The sequence below is a fragment of the Lissotriton vulgaris genome, chromosome 9 (genome assembly GCF_964263255.1).
Source record: "Lissotriton vulgaris chromosome 9, aLisVul1.2, whole genome shotgun sequence".
NCBI lineage: Eukaryota > Metazoa > Chordata > Amphibia > Caudata > Salamandridae > Lissotriton > Lissotriton vulgaris.
In genome coordinates, this window is record NC_141697.1 from 22106130 (window position 1) to 22125624 (window position 19495).

The 19495-nt window shown below is 53.6% G+C and overlaps 1 protein-coding gene across 1 annotated transcript in view; it reads left to right on the plus strand.

Moving 5' to 3' along the window:
* The window catches only part of BAZ1A (bromodomain adjacent to zinc finger domain 1A), a 510573-nt gene that overhangs the window by 234995 nt on the left and 256083 nt on the right, over positions 1–19495 (plus strand). The window contains exons 13-14 of the mRNA XM_086936946.1: positions 3921–4145; positions 5963–6128. Coding sequence (XP_086793072.1) covers positions 3921–4145; positions 5963–6128 — 391 coding nt within the window. The remainder of the gene's footprint in view (positions 1–3920; positions 4146–5962; positions 6129–19495) is intronic.

The following is a 19495-nucleotide window of genomic DNA, read 5'->3' on the forward strand; positions in this document are numbered from 1 at the left end:
AAAAAACACACATTTCCCCTGACCTGAAATCGCTGAACTGGCTGCCTTTTGAAGCCAGAATACACTTGAAAATCGCTTGTTTGACGCACAAGGCTATCCACCTGAGCTCACCCAGATACCTCGCTCAAGCTGACGATTTCTGGAGGCCCCAGAAACACTAGAGGCACAAACAATCTTTTGCTAAAGCCCCAAAAATTCCGCAAGGAAAAAACCTATAAACGCTTCTTCTCAGGAATGGCACCTAGGATCTGGAACTCGCTCCCCCCTGAAACCAGGCTCATCTCCTCCACCATACTTTTAAAGAAAGAAGTCAAGGCTATCCTTATGGCTAAATACACTTGAATTATCACTAGGGAAGATTTTTACAAACGCTGAACCATCCTGTTCTACTGATCTTTTTGCATTTTTGTATGACTCGTGTTATTGACTTACCTGATTGTTTACGCTACCACCTATTTTTATTTTTATCACCATTGATGTATCTATCTGACTACGCTCCTGCATTTACCCTCCTCACCCCAATTGTTATTTACTCACATGTTGTACCCCTCGTCTGTAAAGCGCTCTGATATCTGCAAAGATCTTGTTCGCGCTATATAAAACTTTCAAAATAAATAAATAAAAACACATCATGAGAACCAGAACACAGCTCCAATCCCCTACCCTACCCTCCAACCCCCCACCCTGCTACCCTGCCATGTCGGCCAACAGCGCCAGACATCCCAAACAAGCAGAGTGCCTGTAGGCCTTGTCACAAAAAACTTAGAGGGCAAGTGTCACACCAAGTCCAACATTAGAGGCCCCCGTCTGACCCCAAGTCCAGAACATGAGCAACTCTACCATGTGTCCCAGCACGTGGCGGGGTTCCAAAGAGTAGGGAACAATTCAAGGATCTTGCTCAGGAGTACCCAACCAAATATGATGCGTGGTCCTCCGGCTTTCCTCCCCTAGGGCCTCCAGCCATTTAACAACCTCCCACTCATTACCCACCCAGGAGAAGCAGCGCCTAAAGCACCAATATACGTTACGTGTCCCATGAAATGACGGGCAGTTCACCACCTGCGGCTTCAGCTCTTCACCCCATGTCCGGCGATGCTGAAATGCTGCGGGCCCGTCTCCCGCCCATCCCGCCGCTGTTGCGATCCCACAGTAGATGCCACGGATGACACCGGAGACTGGGGCACCGCACTCCTCCAGCTGCCCCCTCGGTCCGGGCTCTGCTGCGGACGCCCGTGTTCCTCCAGCCAGGCATGCACCTCCTCCGGGGCAGTGAAGGACTTCCCCTCCACCAAAATCTAGAGCCGCGCAGGGAAGAACATCATGTATTTCAGTCCGCGCTCCCTGAGCACTCTCTTGACACCATCAAACGATCGACGCTCCTGCTGTACCTTCAGCATAAAGTCTGGAAAGAACCGGATAGTGGCGTTGTCAACACGTAGGTCCCCATGTTGGCGGGCGGCCTGCAAAATGGAATCCCGGTCTCTGTAATTGAGGATTCGTGCAATGATGGTGCGCGGTGGATTGCCCTGTCGCGGCGGTGGCACCGGAGCCCTGTGTGCCCGCTCAATTACAAAGAATTTAGACAGTCTCTTGGGCTGCAGGGTATTAAGAATAAGGTCTTCCAGAAAGAGCTCTACTCTAGCCCCCTCCATTTTTTCCGGCACACCAACCACTCGGAGGTTATTGCTGCAGGCCTTTCCTTCCTGATCCTCCAGCCGCGCCGTCATCTGCCTCTGCTGGTGCGTGAGCTGCTGGACCTGCTGCTTTTTGGTGGTCTCCTGAAGTTCCGCAACTGCCGTGGCGTTTTGCGTGGCTTTTTCCGATGTTTTATTCAGATCCGCCCGTTGGTGCGTCAGATCAATAGACATCTTATCTATCTTGGATTCCAGGGTGGTACCCAAGGATTGTATGGCCTGCATTATGGAGGTTAAAGAAGGTTCTGCGGGTCCCTCTGCAGTTCCAGGGCGAGTCGCCGTCCCTGCCCCCTGCTCCGCCGTGTAATTATCCATGGTATTCGATTGTGTCACCGTAGATTTCTTGTTCCTCATGGCCTTGCGTGGCGGCGAGTCCCTGGTCTATTGCCCACGCCGCACGCCGTTCAGGGTATGTAAGGGCGAGGCTCTCTAGTTTCATACAGCTCCCACAGTGGGTTACCACCCGTGTAGTGGCCCAGCCGCCTGCCCCGGGCCTCACTCCGCCTCCGCCGATCCGGGCTCCGGGGCCGACCCCCACCGCCGGTCCACTAAGTGATATCAGGGCCCAGTCGGCCCCTCGCGCTTGGGGACGTCAACGGGGAATTGGACTCCACTCTCCACTTCACCAGTGGTCCCACGTATCAGGGGCAGTACCCCTCTACTCCCAGGCCGGTACAACACTCCTGCATTCGCCGGGGGGGGGGGGGGCGGCGGATCACAAGGGGTCAGTATAGTATCTCCCCGCCGTGCCACACCGTGGCTGCCCGTCACCTCTCCAAGCAGGCCGATGCAGCCCCAATTCAAGGTCGGCGCTGCAGGCTCTGCTCCCAGCCGCTCCTCACTTCAATGGTCAAACGTAGTAGGGGGACCGCACGTAGCCAGGGGGCCGCACCACTGTTCCTAGCAATTCTCGGCCCACACAGCACCTCCGCAGGCTGACAGGTCCGGCCCCAACACTATGCCGGTGCCGCGGAGTCAGTCTCCAGTCGTTCGCCGCTTCCTCGATGGCCCACGTATCGGGGATGCCTCTCCTCAGTCACCCGGCCAGTTGCGGCCCGCTCAGCACCACTCCGACCAGTCCTGCAGAGTGTTTAAGGCTTCACAGGGGAGGAGGGGTGTGGGGGGGGGGGGGGGTGGGGGAGGAACCGTGACTTCGGTCCCCCAGCCCGCGGCCGCTCGCCTGCGCTCCTTCTCAGGTCTGGTCCCAACTTGAGGCCGGTGCTGCAAAATCTATCTTCGGCCACCTAGGCCCAATCTCGCCGATTACCGGTATTGGACTTCCCAGGGTCGGAGCAGGTCCAGAGGCACACTATTCTCCGTGGGAGGATAGCGGCATACCAATGCTGCTGTCAATGTCGCTCAGATGAAAGGATTAATGACGGATATCAGGGGTCTTTAGTCGGGTCCCTGGAGCGCCGCAAAACTATGCGGCCATCTTGGTCGCTACCAAGCCACGCCCCCTCTAAGTGTGAACTTTTAAAACCGCTTTATATTCATGAAAATTCACTACAGTAACTAAAACGTTTTTGCTAATCTGGTTTCAGCTTAGACCCCCGGACTGAATCTAAGATCTAGTCCTGGGACTACTAAAGTAATCTATATAGTAATCAATGTACTTGCATGTGGAAAACCCATTGAGCTCAATGCTATAGTGTGTTTTAGGATTGTGTTGCGTACTGTCAATACTGTATTAATTGTGTGCACAAACTTTATTGCTCCTTTGCAAAGTAATTACATGAGAGAACTCATAACAAGAAAAGTATATTTTTTATAACTGTTGATTCTAAAAATAAAACACCTATATCTGTGGATATAAAACAATTGGCCTGGAGTTCAGTCCTTGAGTGTGTGAAACCTTTTGCTGACTGAGTGTGTACAACAAATGCTTTACACTGTCCTCTGGTACTGCCTTACTGCTAGGCCAAGCTACCACTTTGGAGAGTAAGGTCCGTTCTGACTTTAACCTCTGTTATACCTCTGGGGTTGGTGGACTCTCTACACACTGTACTTCATTCTAGTCCAGTATATATAGAGCCACTTTCTCACAGTGTCAGATTGTAATAATGCAGAGTCTGCTGCAGAATCCTATGCTTCAATGGGCGCTGGGGGCATACCTTTCTTCCTCCATGTAACCTCTTTCCAAAATGTGAGTATTGTAACAGACTGCAGTAGTATTTCCCAATCAGCAAGAAAAAGTAATTAGCTGCAACTTTTTTCTGTTTCAAGGTTGCAGTTTAAAAGGCTTGGACCTGGACAGCTGCACTCTTTCAGAAATTCTCCGCCTGCACATCCTGGCGTCTGGTGCAGATGTGACTGCCAACAACGCCAAGTACCGTTACCAAAAGCGTGGTGGCTTTGATGCCACGGATGATGCCGGCATGGAATTGAGGTTGAATCATCCGGGCCTGCTGAAGAAGCTCTCCACCACTTCTGTATACGATTTGTCTCCAGGTAACCCAGACCGCAAGCCATGAGGCCAATTGCTGGAACTACATAACCATAAGTTGAAGTGCACTTTCCTGGCACTCAAGTCAGAGCTTGGGGCCCTGATGGGAACCTTCTCCCTGTTGTAGAACTTGTTCTCCCTACCTTTTCCTGTCCCTTGGTAACACAGAAACTGATGGCATCAACCCTTGTAGATAGAATGGCTCTGCAGACCATATCTAGGATTTATCCCCAGCAAATGCAGGACCACAGGTCATCTTGTTTAAAGTAGAGCGTTTAGGCCACCTTCCATTTAAATATAGCCCTTTCCAAGCAAACCAGAAAAGCACAGGATCTCTGTACACAGCAGGTTTTATGTTTACTAACCTGCATGTCGCCTCTAGTCTGACCTACTCATGTAACTCAGAAAACCATGTCATTTTGCATTGTATGTAAAAGGTCATAAATAGCACCTTAGTTTGACCTTTAGCCAATGCCGTCCATAACCTGTTTACTACTGTAGCATGACGCTGCTGGCACTGATCTCAAGTACCATTTGGCCACACCCGAGTTAATCCAAAGCACCTTTGTACCCTCCAATGCAAGACTCAAAGTGTTGGGCTAACTGACAAATTTCGGATGTCTCCAGTGTTTTGAAACCCACAGCATACATATGGTTTTATAGAACTTTGATTTTGTGGCATGGCTGGTGTGAGCTCTCCAGCTTTCCTTGGCATCATTCCTTGTACATAGTAGGGCATCCGAAGGATAACATGGTGTTAATGTTAATTTGTCTCCAGAGCATTTATCCACTTTGCTTAGCTTTCCTCCCTTCCCACAGTAGGCTAATGTTCTTTGAACCACTATCCACCAATCTAGGGTTCAAGCTAGCAACACTTTCCACTTCTGTATCAATCTATTTGCATCTGGCTTGTTTGTGGTTCTAAGCTCGACCCTGTTTATGCATCTCTCTTCTGGGATTTCCTGAGGAGCCACATCACCTCTCTATCCCTGTCTCGACACTCCTGTTCGGCATTGTGGGACATTTAAAGATGGCATCATCCAAGAGTCAAGGGTCGCATATCTGGGGTTTCAGCTCCATCCCTCTGTTATCACTGCCAGGGCTTTTCTCACCAAAAGCTCAAAAGGAAGCCTCATCCTGTGTTGTCTCCATCCTTTGTTAGGTGTCATTGGCTGTCCCATGCCTGGTTCAGTGCGACAGCGAATTGATGAATGCAGATTTTCTCCTCTACCCCTTTCCTTCTCAGGAGCGGAGTGTAGCACTGTTGATTTATCCCTTTGTGTGGAGAGGCCTTTGTTAGCTCGGCTGGAGAGCAATGTAATTATTTTGGCCCAGCAGGGTGACAACAGGCCTGGGCTCTGATTCCTGGCAATCTCAGATTATTGACCATTCTGGGTGACCCATGAGGTATACAGGCATCTTCTTGAAACTAGTAGATTTTTTCTTAGCGCACGTTTCACCCCTTATTAATATACTGATGGACTTAGATTGCAGTTTTGCTTTCCGTGGTCTACTAAGGCAGATTCCCCCATGTTTATAATAGTGTCACTGCAGACAAGACAGTAAACCACACTGACTTCCCTATAAGTGTCCACTATTATTTTAAGGCTTTCCCCAGTTCAATATCGAACCATGCAGAGTACCCTCTGTGCCAGGCTATCTGCTGTCACTGATCCGGTACCTCCTAGACTGTTATACCCGCAGTGTGTGCCGCAGGCTCCTGTGAGATCTACAGTATGAAGGATTTCCTTTTAAACATATATTACATGATCATGTTAATCTTTTACCTGCTAATTGTTTACTCTGTAATTTTCTTCCTCAGATGAAAAGCTGAAAATTCTTCATGCACTCTGTGGAAAACTCCTAACTCTAGTCTCTACAAGGGACTTCATTGAGGACTACATGGAAATATTGCGACAGTCAAAGCAAGAATTTCGAGAACTGAAGGCTGAGCAGAACCGACGGGAAAGAGGGGAGGCGGCTGCAAAGTGAGTATAGCCTCAACCTCCTATGGAGCAAAGCGTAGGACAGATATGCTTCTTCCCTGAACAGGGCTGAGAGCAGGAGCACTGGGCCCAGAGTTGGCACCACTCTCCCTTTTACTAAAACATATCCGGAGCACCTTTTTCCTTTCACTTGATTGATAACGGGGGTGATCCTCTTGTCAAAGGGTCTGTGCCTGGAACTCCTTGTCCTATTGTATGCAGTCATTACATGTAGCCCATCTTCCTGTCACGTGACCCATTTCAGCAGCCCATCATCCCCTTATAAGGTCCAGATCTGAAGCCCATCTTTTTAGTATAGGGCCATGAAATGTCAGGTTCGAGGCATGTGGGCTGCTGAATTCATATCTGTGCATAGATCGCCGCCTAGTGTTGGGTCCGGATGATTGCACATTGTTGTCCTGGAAGAGTCTTCGAAGTATCACGAGATAGGTGGCTCCTCCCCTGGACTACAGTGCGCATGGGCATCGCCTCCATCCCTAGATTGTTTTTTTCCGCCATTGGGTTCGGATGTGTTTCGGTTCCCTCTGTCGGAATCGATAGTTGTAAAATTTGTCTAACTCGAGACCAAAAGGTCTTTAGGCTGGGCGTCGGTATCGTTTCGTTCGGGTTTTTGTCTGTTCTCAGCTCCGAACTCTTGCTACCCATCCCCGTGCTCTCGGCGCGGACGGGCCTACTCGACGCTCCAGACATGGAACGAACTCCGTTCAAAAGGTGCCCGGTGTGCACCTCCAAGTATTCACACCTCGATGTGCACCCTGTGTGCAACAAATGTTTGTCACCGGACCATGATGAGGCCAGGTGTATGGCCTGCTCGAAGTTCCGGTGTAAGAAGACTCTCAAGATTCGTCGGGCCACTAGACTCCAGGCCCAGTTATTGGCAACCCCGGCGCCCCCGCCGGACGACATCTTCGAAGAATCTGTTGAAGACGACGATGTCATGCGGGTTTCGGACTCTATCCCCGCGTCTGAAGGGGATGCCTACGACGCGGGAGACGAGGACTTTGACGAAGCCGGCGACGAGGTAGGGGACGACGATGGGGCCATTGCCACCGTGGGGGACAGCTCGGAGGAAGAGCGTCCCCAGACTGACTCAGGGGTCAATCCCCTTCATGCAGCCCAGGTCGAGGGATCGCCTTCGGGCCTTACCCAAGACCTCGTTACTAGTCCAGCAGCCCCGCCTCCGGGCCCGGTCACGGACATTTCTGATGCGCCACTCACGTTAACAAAAACGAAAGTGAAGCCATTGGGATCCACTCCTCCGGTTTCGAAACCGAAAGTGAAAGCTGCACTGGTGCAGAAGGCTCTGGAGGCATCGACTTCCCAAAAATTCAAAATGGCCGACCTGAAGAGCCGTGCCAAGATGGCCGACCCGAGGGCCTCGGGGTCGACGCCGAAGGCGAAGTCGACCGACGCGGCCGCGTCGGCGCCGAAGATGGTCGAGGTCGATGACCCGAAGAAAGCTTCGAAGAAGCGTCAAGACGATTCCACGGCTCCGCCCGTCGGGGACAAGGAACGTGAAGTGTCGGCTCCGAAGACGGTGCCTCTCGCCGACCCGACTCCCGACTCGGGGAGATCGCTCGAGCCGGTCAAGCCCTCCCCGGCCTTGACGAAGAAGGTCGCGGAGTCCCTGCAACGGATTCGGAAGGACGCTGTGGTTCCCGAACCAGGGGATGTGGTGCCGAAGCACACAACAAAGCCCACAAAGGCGCAAACGCCTATCCGCTTTACCCTGCCGCCGAAGTCGACGCCGAAGGCTTTCGCTCCGAAGCATGGGGCAGGCGTGCCCTCGAAGCAGGTGTCGACGCCCAAAGCGGCACTGGTGGTGTCGAAGCCTCGGCTCCAGCCGCTTGCAGAGGAAGAGCGTCGAGAGGTCATCATCGACGCCAATACCGGAAAACTGTCTCTCCTCAAGAGGAAAATCACCACGGAGCCGGTGTTGGAACATTTTCGTATTCCTCTCAAAAACAAGAAGGATTCTGCGGGTACTTCGGCCCCGATAGAGCCTGCCTCTCCACAAGCTTTAGAGCATTCGCCAACGCGTTCCAACGCAGGGCATGGTGACGATGAGGAGGTAGAGTACAACTATCCGGCGTACTCGGATCCGGAGGAGGAACATGAGCCTTGGTCTGCCGGAGGCGACCCGGACGACCCGCAATCGGGTCAGGAACCGCAGCTCTTTGCGGCAAAGACCTCACCGACAGAGGACTCGGCAGCCTTCAACGCTTTGATTGAGCGAGCTGCAGCTAACCATGATGTCGAGCTGCATTCGGATCCTGTGGATGTGGACTTTTTGTTTGACACTTTCTCAGTGGCTGAAAAGTCAGTCAAGACATTGCCAATGCTCAAGGGAGTGCTAAAGCACGCGACTGAGGTCTTCAAAGAGTCCACTCGGGCGCGTGTCATCAATCCTCGCATTGACAAAAAATATAAGGCAGCGCCCTCGGATCCAACATACATCAAGGGACACTTGCCACTGGACTCGTTGGTGGTATCCAACGCACGCAAGAGGGCGATCTCGCAGACCACTGGTGACGCTCCTCCCCCAGACAAAGAGTCTAAAATATTTGAGGCCTCAGGGAAACGGATTGCTGCACAGGCAGCTAATATTTGGCGAATCTCAAACACGCAGGCCCTACTTGCACGCTACGATAGGGCTCATTATGACACCCTAGAAACACTGCTGCAACACTTGCCTGACCAGTACAAGGAGGCAGGGGAAATGTTAATTCAGGAAGGAAAGTTCATCACAAACGCTTCCATCAAATGTGCGCTGGACGTGGCTGATACAGCCTCCAGGGCAATCAACACTAGTGTGTTGCTGAGAAGACATGCATGGCTTAGGATATCAGGTTTCAAACCGGATATACAGACAACCATCCTGAACCAAACAGTTAATCCTGACCACCTGTTCGGCCCTGAGGTGGATGCGACACTGGAAAAAATGAAGGACACAGACACTGCTAAGTCTATGGGGGCCCTCCAGTCTCAGCAGTTTCGGGGTGGTTCCTTTCGCCGCTCCAATACCAGAGGCACCTCAAGGGGTCAGGCATCGCAGTCCACACAGTATTATAAAAGTAATACCCAAACCTCATACACCAACAAGGGTAGAGGTGGCTACAGAGGCAACAACATCAAAGGCAGGGGACGTGGAAACAACAGCTCCAGGTCCACCACCGCCAACAAGCAGTGACGTCTTGTCACTGCCCCCCGACCACACACCGGTCGGGGGGAGACTCCAGCAGTTTCTGCCCGCGTGGAAATCCATCACCACGGACAGGTGGGTCAAGTCTCTTATCCAGTACGGTTACTGTCTGGAACTTACTTCCACTCCACCAAACATACCTCCAAGAAGCCGTCCTATGTCCGGCGAGCACTTGCACTTGTTGCAGCAGGAAGTTCAAGTCATGCTGCAAAAAGGGGCAATAGAGCTCGTCCCACTGCAAGAAAGTGGAACGGGGGTTTACTCCCTGTATTTTCTGATCCCCAAAAAGGACGGATCCCTCAGGCCCATCCTGGACCTCAGGCCCCTCAACTGGTACATTCTCTCGGAGCACTTCCATATGCTCACGTTACAGCAGGTACTCCCTCTGCTTCAACAGGGGGACTTCCTGGCTACGCTGGATCTAAAAGATGCATACTTTCATATCCCCCTGCATCCTTCCCACAGGAAGTATCTCAGATTCACAATTCAAGACCAGCACTACCAGTTCAGGGTTCTGCCGTTCGGGGTCACCACAGCGCCGAGGGTCTTTACAAAGTGCCTGGCGACTGTGGCGGCGCATCTGCGACGCCAAAACGTCCACGTCTATCCCTATCTGGACGATTGGCTCATTCAGGCAAAGACAGAACAGCAGTGCGCGGACCATGTGTCCCGCACCATTCATCTCCTGCACGATCTGGGATTCTCGCTGAACTATCCAAAATCCCATCGCCAACCCGCCCATATACGGCAGTATCTGGGCGCGACAATAGACACTCTGGCAGCCACTGCGCAGCCAAATTCAGTGAGAATCGCCAGTATCCAAACGCTGATCCAACGATTCAGACCTCAGCACTCGCTTCCAGCGAAGGTGTTCATGCAGTTGATAGGCATGATGGCCTCCTGCATCTCCATCGTCCCGCACGCGCGACTACATATGCGTCCGCTTCAGGAGTGCCTGGCACATCAGTGGACTCAGGCTCATGGGCAACTGACAGACCTAGTGTGGGTGAGCGGTCGGGCGTACAACTCTCTGCATTGGTGGAATCCACAAAACCTTTGCAAGGGCCGACCGTTCCAGGAGCCTGTGCCACAGATTATCCTGACAACGGACGCTTCTCTCCAGGGATGGGGAGCGCATGTACTCCACTACACAGTGCAGGGACTATGGACACTACAGCAAAGGAAGATGCACATCAACGTTTTGGAACTGATGGCAATCTTCATGGCCTTGAAGGCATTCAAAGTACATTTGTGCAACAAGGTCGTGTTGATCCGGACGGACAACATGACGGCCATGTACTACATCCAGAAGCAGGGAGGTACACACTCTCCACAGCTGTCTCATCTGGCTCAGAGCATGTGGAAGTGGGCCATTCAGAGGAACATCTTCCTCATGGCAGAGCATCTCCCGGGCAAGGACAATCAGATGGCGGACCTGCTCAGCAGGCACAGCCACCAAATGCACGAGTGGGAGATACATCCATCAGTACTCCAACCGTACTTCCAAAGGTGGGGTCATCCAGAGATAGACCTGTTCGCCACAAAGGAGAACGCAAAATGCCAAAGCTTCGCCGCCAGATTCCCACACCCGCAATCGCAGGGCAATGCGATGTGGATGAACTGGTCAGGCAGATTTGCGTACGCTTTTCCCCCAGCACCTCTGATACCGCTGGTGGCACGCAAACTCAGGCAGCACTCGATGACTCTCATCCTGGTTGCTCAAACGTGGGCTCGCCAACCATGGTACACCACGTTTCTGGAACTCTCCGTGGTGCCGCATCAAAGGCTTCATCTCACTCCCAGCCTTCTGACGCAGAGCCATGGCGACATTCAGCACCCAGATCCGCAACAGCTCAACCTGGCGATCTGGCTCCTGAAGTCCTAGAGTTTGGCTACCTCAATCTTCCTCCCGATTGCATGAACATCATTCGGGAGGCAAGGAAGCCCACCACTAGAGCTTGTTATGCGGCTAAATGGAAGAGGTTTGTCATTTACTGTGTAAACCACGGTATTGACCCGCTAGATGCTTCCATTCAAAACATAATTTGTTACCTGTTCCACCTGTATCAATGCAATTTGGCGTACTCTTCCATCCGCATTCACCTGTCTGCTATGGCAGCATACCTCCAGAATAGGCAACACCTGTCACTTTTTAAGGTCCCTGCTATCAAGGCTTTTCTGGAAGGACTCAAGAGAGTCATTCCACCAAGGACCCCACCAGCTCCGGAATGGAACCTCAATGTGGTTCTTACGAGACTGATGGGTCCTCCCTTCGAGCCACTGCACTCTTGTGAGCTTCAGTTTCTGACTTGGAAGGTTGCTTTCTTAGTAGCAATTACATCGCTACGGAGGGTTAGCGAGTTGCAGGCGCTCACCATCCAAGAACCTTTCTTCCAAGTACATGCTAACAGGGTTGTGCTCCGCACTAACCCTAAATTCTTACCCAAGGTTGTATCTCAATTCCATATGAACCAGACAATTGAGTTGCCAGTGTTTTTCCAAAACCCAGAGACGCTGGCGGAGCGGATGCTCCACACCCTTGACGTTAAAAGAGCCTTGATGTACTACGTGGACAGGACAAAAGATTTTCGCAAAACCAAGCAGCTTTTCGTTGCTTTTGCCTCACACCACAAGGGAAACGCTATCTCTAAAGCTGGGATCGCTAGGTGGATCGTGAAATGCATTCAAATCTGTTACGCTAAAGCTAAACGCACTCTCACTATCCCACCAAGAGCCCACTCCACCAGGAAGTTGGGGGCCTCTATGGCTTTCCTAGGTAACATTCCCTTAGAAGATATTTGTAGAGCAGCTACATGGTCTACCACACATACTTTCACTAAACATTACTGTGTAGACGTGCACTCCAAACAGCAGGCAGCTGTTGGTCAGGCTGTTCTCAAAACACTTTTTCAGACTGCTGCAGCTGGCACGGGCGGCCGCCGCTAATGGAGGGACTGCTATGTATTCTATCCACAGATATGAATTCAGCAGCCCACATGCCTCGAACTGCAAATGCTACTTACCAGTATGCATCTGTTTTTGGCATGTAGGGCTGCTGACATTCATATCGCCCACCCTCCTCCCCGGCGCCTGTAGCAGCTGCAGTCTTCATACATATATATATATTCATATATCTGCTCGCAGCATAGGCATCACTCACATACTTCACTCCATCTCTGCCAATGGCTAAAAACAATCTGGGGATGGAGGCGATGCCCATGCGCACTGTAGTCCAGGGGAGGAGCCACCTATCTCGTGATACTTCGAAGACTCTTCCAGGACAACAATGTGCAATCATCCGGACCCAACACTAGGCGGCGATCTATGCACAGATATGAATGTCAGCAGCCCTACATGCCAAGAACAGATGCATACTGGTAAGTAGCATTTGCATTATCTGAAAGAGACACGTCAGTGATAGATTTCTTACCTTAGAATATCCCCAGGCGTCAGACTGGATCCGGAAATATTTTCGCGTAGCAGTACCCATGCGCGTCGGTAGGCGTTGTCCGCGGCTCCGCGTCCGCCATCGGGGTCGTGGGCGCCATGATGACGTTGTCGGAGTACTTAGACGCCGCCTCCGCGCGCTGACGTCAGTTCTTATTCTTTTTTCCTCACCAGCAAGCGCAGTTCCGGAAAAAGTTGTACCCTAGTCAATTTTTGACTAACTTTTTACGATCCTTTTGATCTACTTTCGAAGTCTCTTGACTCCAATGGTGCCGGTAGGGATGCCCGGGTTCCAGCCCTGCGCCGACTGCAACCGACTGATGTCGGTTACCGACCCACCATCGCCTGTGCCTGCACTGTCTAGGCCCGGACCACGACGACAAGTCCTGCTCCGACTGCCAGGCCCTGACGTCTAAAGCTAGACAGGAGCGGTCACGTAAGCGACTCGAGCTTCGGCAGTCCGCCCCGCGCCGCTCGAGGTCCCGGTCCGAAAGGAGGTAGAGGGACCGGTCGCGGGAGTATTCATCGGTCTTCGCGCTCGAAATCCTCAGGTAAGAGGCACAAGAAGTCGAAGAGGCCCCATCGCTCTTCTGACTCCCCCCGACGCGGCTGGGGGTTCGGGCGACATGGCCCACGCGGCTCGCTGAAGCTGCGGGCGTCGCAGCAAGCTCCATACCCGCCGGTACCTGGGCAGCACGCAACGCCGGAAGAGATCGAGGCCTTCCTCTCGGCCATGAGGTCGCTGACTCCTCCGTCGGGTTCCCCAGCGGGCCGGATGCTTCGGCGTCATCGGGTGCTTCGGCCCCGGCGACATCGGTCCCGATGCCGCAGGGCCCCACTGGATCCGGCTCTGGATCTGGGTCGCCGCTGGTCGACCTCACGACCTCGCCAGCGCCGGCCCCGGCCCCAAGGGTGTCGCCCTCGGCGCCGTCCCAGGGCGACGCCGTCCCAGGTCCTACCCTCGATTTGGGTCCGGCGTCAGAGCGGCGCCGCTCGACGCCGTATCAGACGCCGTTTGGAGATTTCTATTTCTATGACCTGGCCCCATCCTTTTAGCCTCAGTACCAGGCGATGGGTGACGAGGGGGATTGGAAGGGGTCTGAGGACCCTCTGGCACGTGAGTGTCAGTCTTCTGCGGACTGAACAGGAGAGCTTTGGGATGCCAGTGGTCTGGACACTTCGCCCGACACTGGTTTTGTCTCCCCTCCTAGCGTGGCTACGGAGGAGGGAGCTGCTTATAGCGTGGTGCTGATCAGGGCGGCCAAGGCCTTGGGCCCCCCGTCGCAGCCATGAGGACTAACCTCCTCACTGAGGTCCTTGAACCACAGTCAAGCTCGGCCGAGCCTCTGCTGCCTTTTAATGAGGCCTTATCAGACATTCTTCTGGGCACTTGGTCCAAGCCCGCTACAGGTCAGCCTGTGGATAGGAACGTGGCCAGGTGCCACCGCCTGGCTCCGGGCGACCCTTGCTTTCTGTCTACCCACCCCACCACCGAGATCCAGGTTATCCAGGCCTCTAAATCCCAGACCGCATTCCCGGAGGCTCCCCCCGATCGGGAATCCAGGAGGTACGAGCAATACGGGAAGAAAGTATTCTCCTCCCTGAGTTTGCGATTGCAGTCAATCAACACCGCGTGCCTCTTGGGCCGCTACACCCACTCTGTGGGATACGGTCGCGTAAGTGCTGCCAGAATGCCCGGTGGAGGTCCGGGCTAAACTCGGCCAAGCCCTTGTGGAAGGTCGAGATGCGGCGCGTTACTCCATCCGGTGTGGGCTGGACACTACTGACTCACTGGGCAGAGCGATGGCAACGACTGTGGCGATTCCTCGCCACGCCTGGTTGAGTTCCGCCAACTTCTCGGCTTATGTCCAAAATACACTTATGGACATGCCGTTCAAAGGCCGTCTCCTCTATGGCGACAAGGCAGACCATGCACTTGAGCGCTTTAAGGACTCCAGGGCTACGGCCAAGACCATGGGCCTCTCGGCCCCGCGCCAGCAAACTGCTGCCTTTCGCTCTTTTCGTGGCCAAGGAAGGGGTGCCCCCACACGTCCAGATAGCCGCGGGACGCAGACTACCACCCAACGCGGTGACGGACGTGGGAACCGCCGTGGCGGCGGTCGGGGACAACAGCGAGGCCAGTCCACACCTACCCCTGCAGCATCCGCCTCAAAACCCTCCTTGTCCGAGCTTTAAGGCCCATGTGACCCAGTGGGGGGCATGGTTCGCCATCGCCATCACCACCACCACCACCACCACCACCACCACTGGCGCACTGTCACATCGGACAGGTGGGTGCTGCAAATCATCCAAAGGGGCTACTCCCTCCCCTTCGAGATGTCCCACGTCTTGGGGGATCACTTGAAACTTCTGCTGGAGGAAGTTACGGCCCTCTTGGCCAAGGGGGCCATCGAGCGCGTTCCTGGGCCAGAAGTAGGGTGTGGATGTTACTTCCGCTACTTTCTGGTACCCAAGAAGGGCAAAGGGGGCCTACGCCCTATCTTGGACCTACGGAACGCAACGGCTTTCTCCGGAAGGAGAAATTCAAGATGCTGACATTGGCTCAGGTCTTAGCTGCCCTAGACCCTGGAGACTGGATGGGAGCGTTGGACTTGCAGGACGGTTATTTTCACATCCCCGTCCTGCCGGCCCACCGGCGTTACCTGCGGTTCACGGTAGGCCACGAGCACTTTCAGTTTACCGTGGTCCCCTTCGGCCTTGCCAGCGCCCCACGGGTGTTCACGAAAGTGTTTGCGGTGGTCGCAGCTCATCTGCGCAGGTTAGGGGTTTCAATCTTCCCCTACCTCGACGACTGGTTGTTGAAGGCGGGCTCGCCCCAGACAGTCGTCAGCCACCTCCAGACTACGGCCGACCTCCTGCACCTGCTGGGGTTCTACATCAATGTGCGGAAGTCACACCTGTGTCCCTCTCAGAAGCTCCTCTTCACCGGAGCGGTTCTAGACTCAGCGCAGTTTCGGGTTTATCCTCCCGAACGGCGGGTTCGGAATATTCAGGCTCTGATTCCGATCTTTCAGCCTTTATCCCGAATCTCGGTCAGGTTGACGCTGCGGCTTCTGGGGCTAATGGGCTCCTGCATCCTTCTGGTGCATCACACCTGGTGGCGGATGCGGGCTCTGCAGTGGGACCTGAAGTTTCAGTGGGCCCAGCATCAGGACAATTTGTCCGACCATGTCTTGATCTCGGAGGGCACTGCAAGACCGTTGCAGTGGTGGCTCATGGACCGCGATTGGGTCAGCGGAAGATCTCTTTCCCTACCCCAACCGGAGCACGTAGTTGTGACTTACGCGTCCCTCCAGGGCTGGGGGGCCACATGGGAGAGGCGGAGATCAGAGGCCTCTGGTCTCCGGCGGAGTCCCAGCTCCACATCAACCTTCTGGAGCTGCGGGCCATCCGGCTTGCACTAAAGACATTCCTGCCCTCTGTCCATGGGAGTGTAGTGCAGGTGTTCACAGACCACCGCCATGTGGTATGCAACAACCAGGCCTGGGTGGGGTCGTGGACCCTATGCCAGGAGGCTCTGCGCCTCTGGAAGTGGCTGGAACATCAGGGCGTGACCCTGGTGGTTCAAAACCTGGCAGGTTCACTGAACGCCAGGGTGGACGAACTCAGCCGTTGGTGCATGATGGATCACGAATGGCGTCTGAACTCTGACGTGGCGCAAGGGGTCTTTCAGCAGTGGGGAGAGCCTTGGTTAGGTCTATTCGCCACAGAAGAGAACGCGCAATGTCATCAGTTCTGCGAGTTGGAATTTCCAAGGCAGCACTCGCTCGGAGACGCTTTTCGTTGCGAGTGGAGTTGCGGTCTGTTGTACGACTTTCCGCCTATACCACTTCTGCCCGGAGTGCTGAAGAAGATCAGGCGCTATCGGGCTCAGGTTGTCCTTGTGGCTCCGGACTGGGCACGAAGATATTGGTATCCAGAGCTACTCAGCATGTCTGTCGATTCCCCCGATTCGTCTGCCTCTTCAGGAGGACCTTCTGTCGCAGCAGCAGAGGACGGTCCTCCACCCGAACCTGTCCAGTCTCCACCTCCATGCTTGGCGCTTGTGCGGCGACAGTTGAGGCCATTTGACTTGCCTCCTGAGTTTTGTAATGTGATTCTGGCAGCCAGGCGTCCCTCCACAAAGTCGATATACGCCTGCAGGTGGAACAGATTTGTGGCATGGTGCACAGCAAAGGCTGTGGATCCACTCTCTGCCCCCCTTTCTGAGGTTCTCCTCTTCCTTCATTCTCTTGCCCAGCAGGGCTCTGCTCTGGACACTATCAAGGGCTACCTTTCTGCCCTTTCCGCCTTCTTAGGGCTACCTGATCCGCCTTCTGTGTTCAAGTCCCCGTTTGTTAACAGATTCTTAAAGGGCATCACTCATATGTTCCCTCCTGTTCCTTTTGTGATGCCCCAGTGGGACTTGAACCTGGTTCTAACTTACCTGATGTGCGCTCCCTTTGACCCGCTTCATAACTGTCCTCTCCGTCTTCTTACACTTAAGACTGCTGTTCGAGGCATGTGTGAGAAGGTGGCCTGATATGCAGTGCTCACTATTCTAGTGAACACTATGTATCAGTCCAGCAACCCTTATTGATGATTGGTTGTAAGTCAACCTTATAGACCAGCTATCCTAGTAGCGTGGATACGAGCAGTCTAAGGCTAAAGACTCGAGAGGGCGTGTTAAGCCAGCTGTTATACCACACATATATCCCTTGAATACCAAGTGAAAGGACACCACACAAGTGTTATGAAAATAAACAGTGTATTTATTAAAATCACAACAGCCCTGTACTCTTTATGAGGACAGGGTACTAAGCACAAAACAAAACTCTTACGAAAATACTTAAGTTAGCACAGTATATACAAATGCCCGAGGGGCACGGAAAACCATATACTCTGGAAGTGGAATGCGAAATTACTAGCAGGTAAGTACAGTACTAATAGGCTTTGGAATCGCTAGGTCTTGACTATAGAATCTTCAGATTACTTCTAGGAGGCCTAGGGGACTCGGGTGCAGAGTGTGCACTCTCACGCATGATGCGGGACAAAGTCTATGGTAGCTAGATTTCACAGAGTTAGTGTTCTCGAGCGAACCCGACCTGGTAGGAGGAAAACAAAAGTGGATTCGGACCCTTGGATAGTGAGGCTATGCTGGGGCACCGAAATGCCAAAGTTACCTAGCCCAGGGGCTGCAGCTGCATAGGTCTCAAAAGACGTCAGGAATCCTCGTAGACGGACCAGGAGCCTGGAAGAAAGATGCTGGCAGGCGACCAGTGAAGAGTTCGAAGTGATCCAAGCCTGGATCTTGAAGATAGATGACACCTGAAAGCAGAGGGGACCAAGTTCGTGACTACTAGCCAGTAGTCAGGTGGCACCAGGAGGGCACCGGATGGTAGTCACCTCGACTAGGTGAGTGGGTGACGCTGTGCTCGCAGATCTCACGGACCAGGAGGCGTTGTCGGCGACCAGGATGGAGGAGCGAGCTGTCCCACGATGGATGAAGCTGTCGGCGTCGCTGGACCCAGGATTGGGCAACAAAGCCTTGGCAAATTCAAGCCCACGCGGTGGACTCAAAATGGCGTCTGGAGTGGACCAGGAGGGTCCGGGGTGCCTCTCTTGAAGAAGGAAGCAAGGGCCAGTCTGGAGCAACCAGACCAGCAGCAGTGATGTCGTCGGGCGTCGTGAAGAAGGCCACAAGCCAGCCGGCTAGTAGCCACACAGCGCGGTGAGCAGGCAAAAGCAGAAGGGCCCCACGCAGATCGTGGAGATGCTGGAGGGCTGATCTTCGGTGCTGGAGCAGCTCAGGGTTGGGGCTTCTCGGACCCCAAAGCACTCACCAGTGGAGCACACGGTGGGCTTGTTGCAAAGAAGTCATGCAGTCTTGGCGATCGTCGGTCCCTCGAGGTCTCGTCGCACTCACGGTTCTCAGCTTGGCTGTAGAGGTGAGTAGAGGTCAGAGGTGCCAGGGAAGCCGGGTCTCGTCGAGCTGGGCAGTCGGATTCTGGAGGAAGGACTTGCAGCAGACCGCAGTGTTCTTAGGATGGTGCCCGCTTGATGCAGGGTGACTACTCCTTAGCCACAAGGGAGAATCTTGAAGAAGAAATCTTGATGTCCTTTCGCAGAAAGTCGTGTCTTGATTCCAAAGATGATCTAATTTGAACAGGGGGCCCGCTCCTATCTTTATACTAAGAAAAGGGGCTGACCCGGTGACTAGGTCCTGCCTAAGGGGGGGACTAGGAGGGGGGTGGTTACACCCCTCTCCCATGCCGGACTTTCCCCAGGCCAGGGGCTGGTGTGCCCCTGGAACTGGTTCTGACCGGCCTATGCGTAGTGTGCCACTCAGCAGTCACCTTCCTGTAAAGCCCTGCCTACCCAGGATACACAAAACCCTGTCTGGGACGGTGCTAGCACCGCCCTCGACAGGAAACCCTTTGTCCAGGCTCCCCTCGCTGGAAGGACTCCCAGCTGCAGGGGGTCAGACTCGTGTCTGTGGTGGCAGCGTCCATTTTGTGGAGCTGAGGCTTTGTTTAACTTTAACCGGGGTTCACAGTTACATACATGTCGTGTCCCTCTAGAAGGGTGGAATGCTAACCCCGTCGCCAGAATTGGCGAGGGGTTAGTATTCCAATTCGTATGACACCTTACTCGACATGTTTTGATAAAGCAATACCAAAGATAGCATTTAACCGCGAGG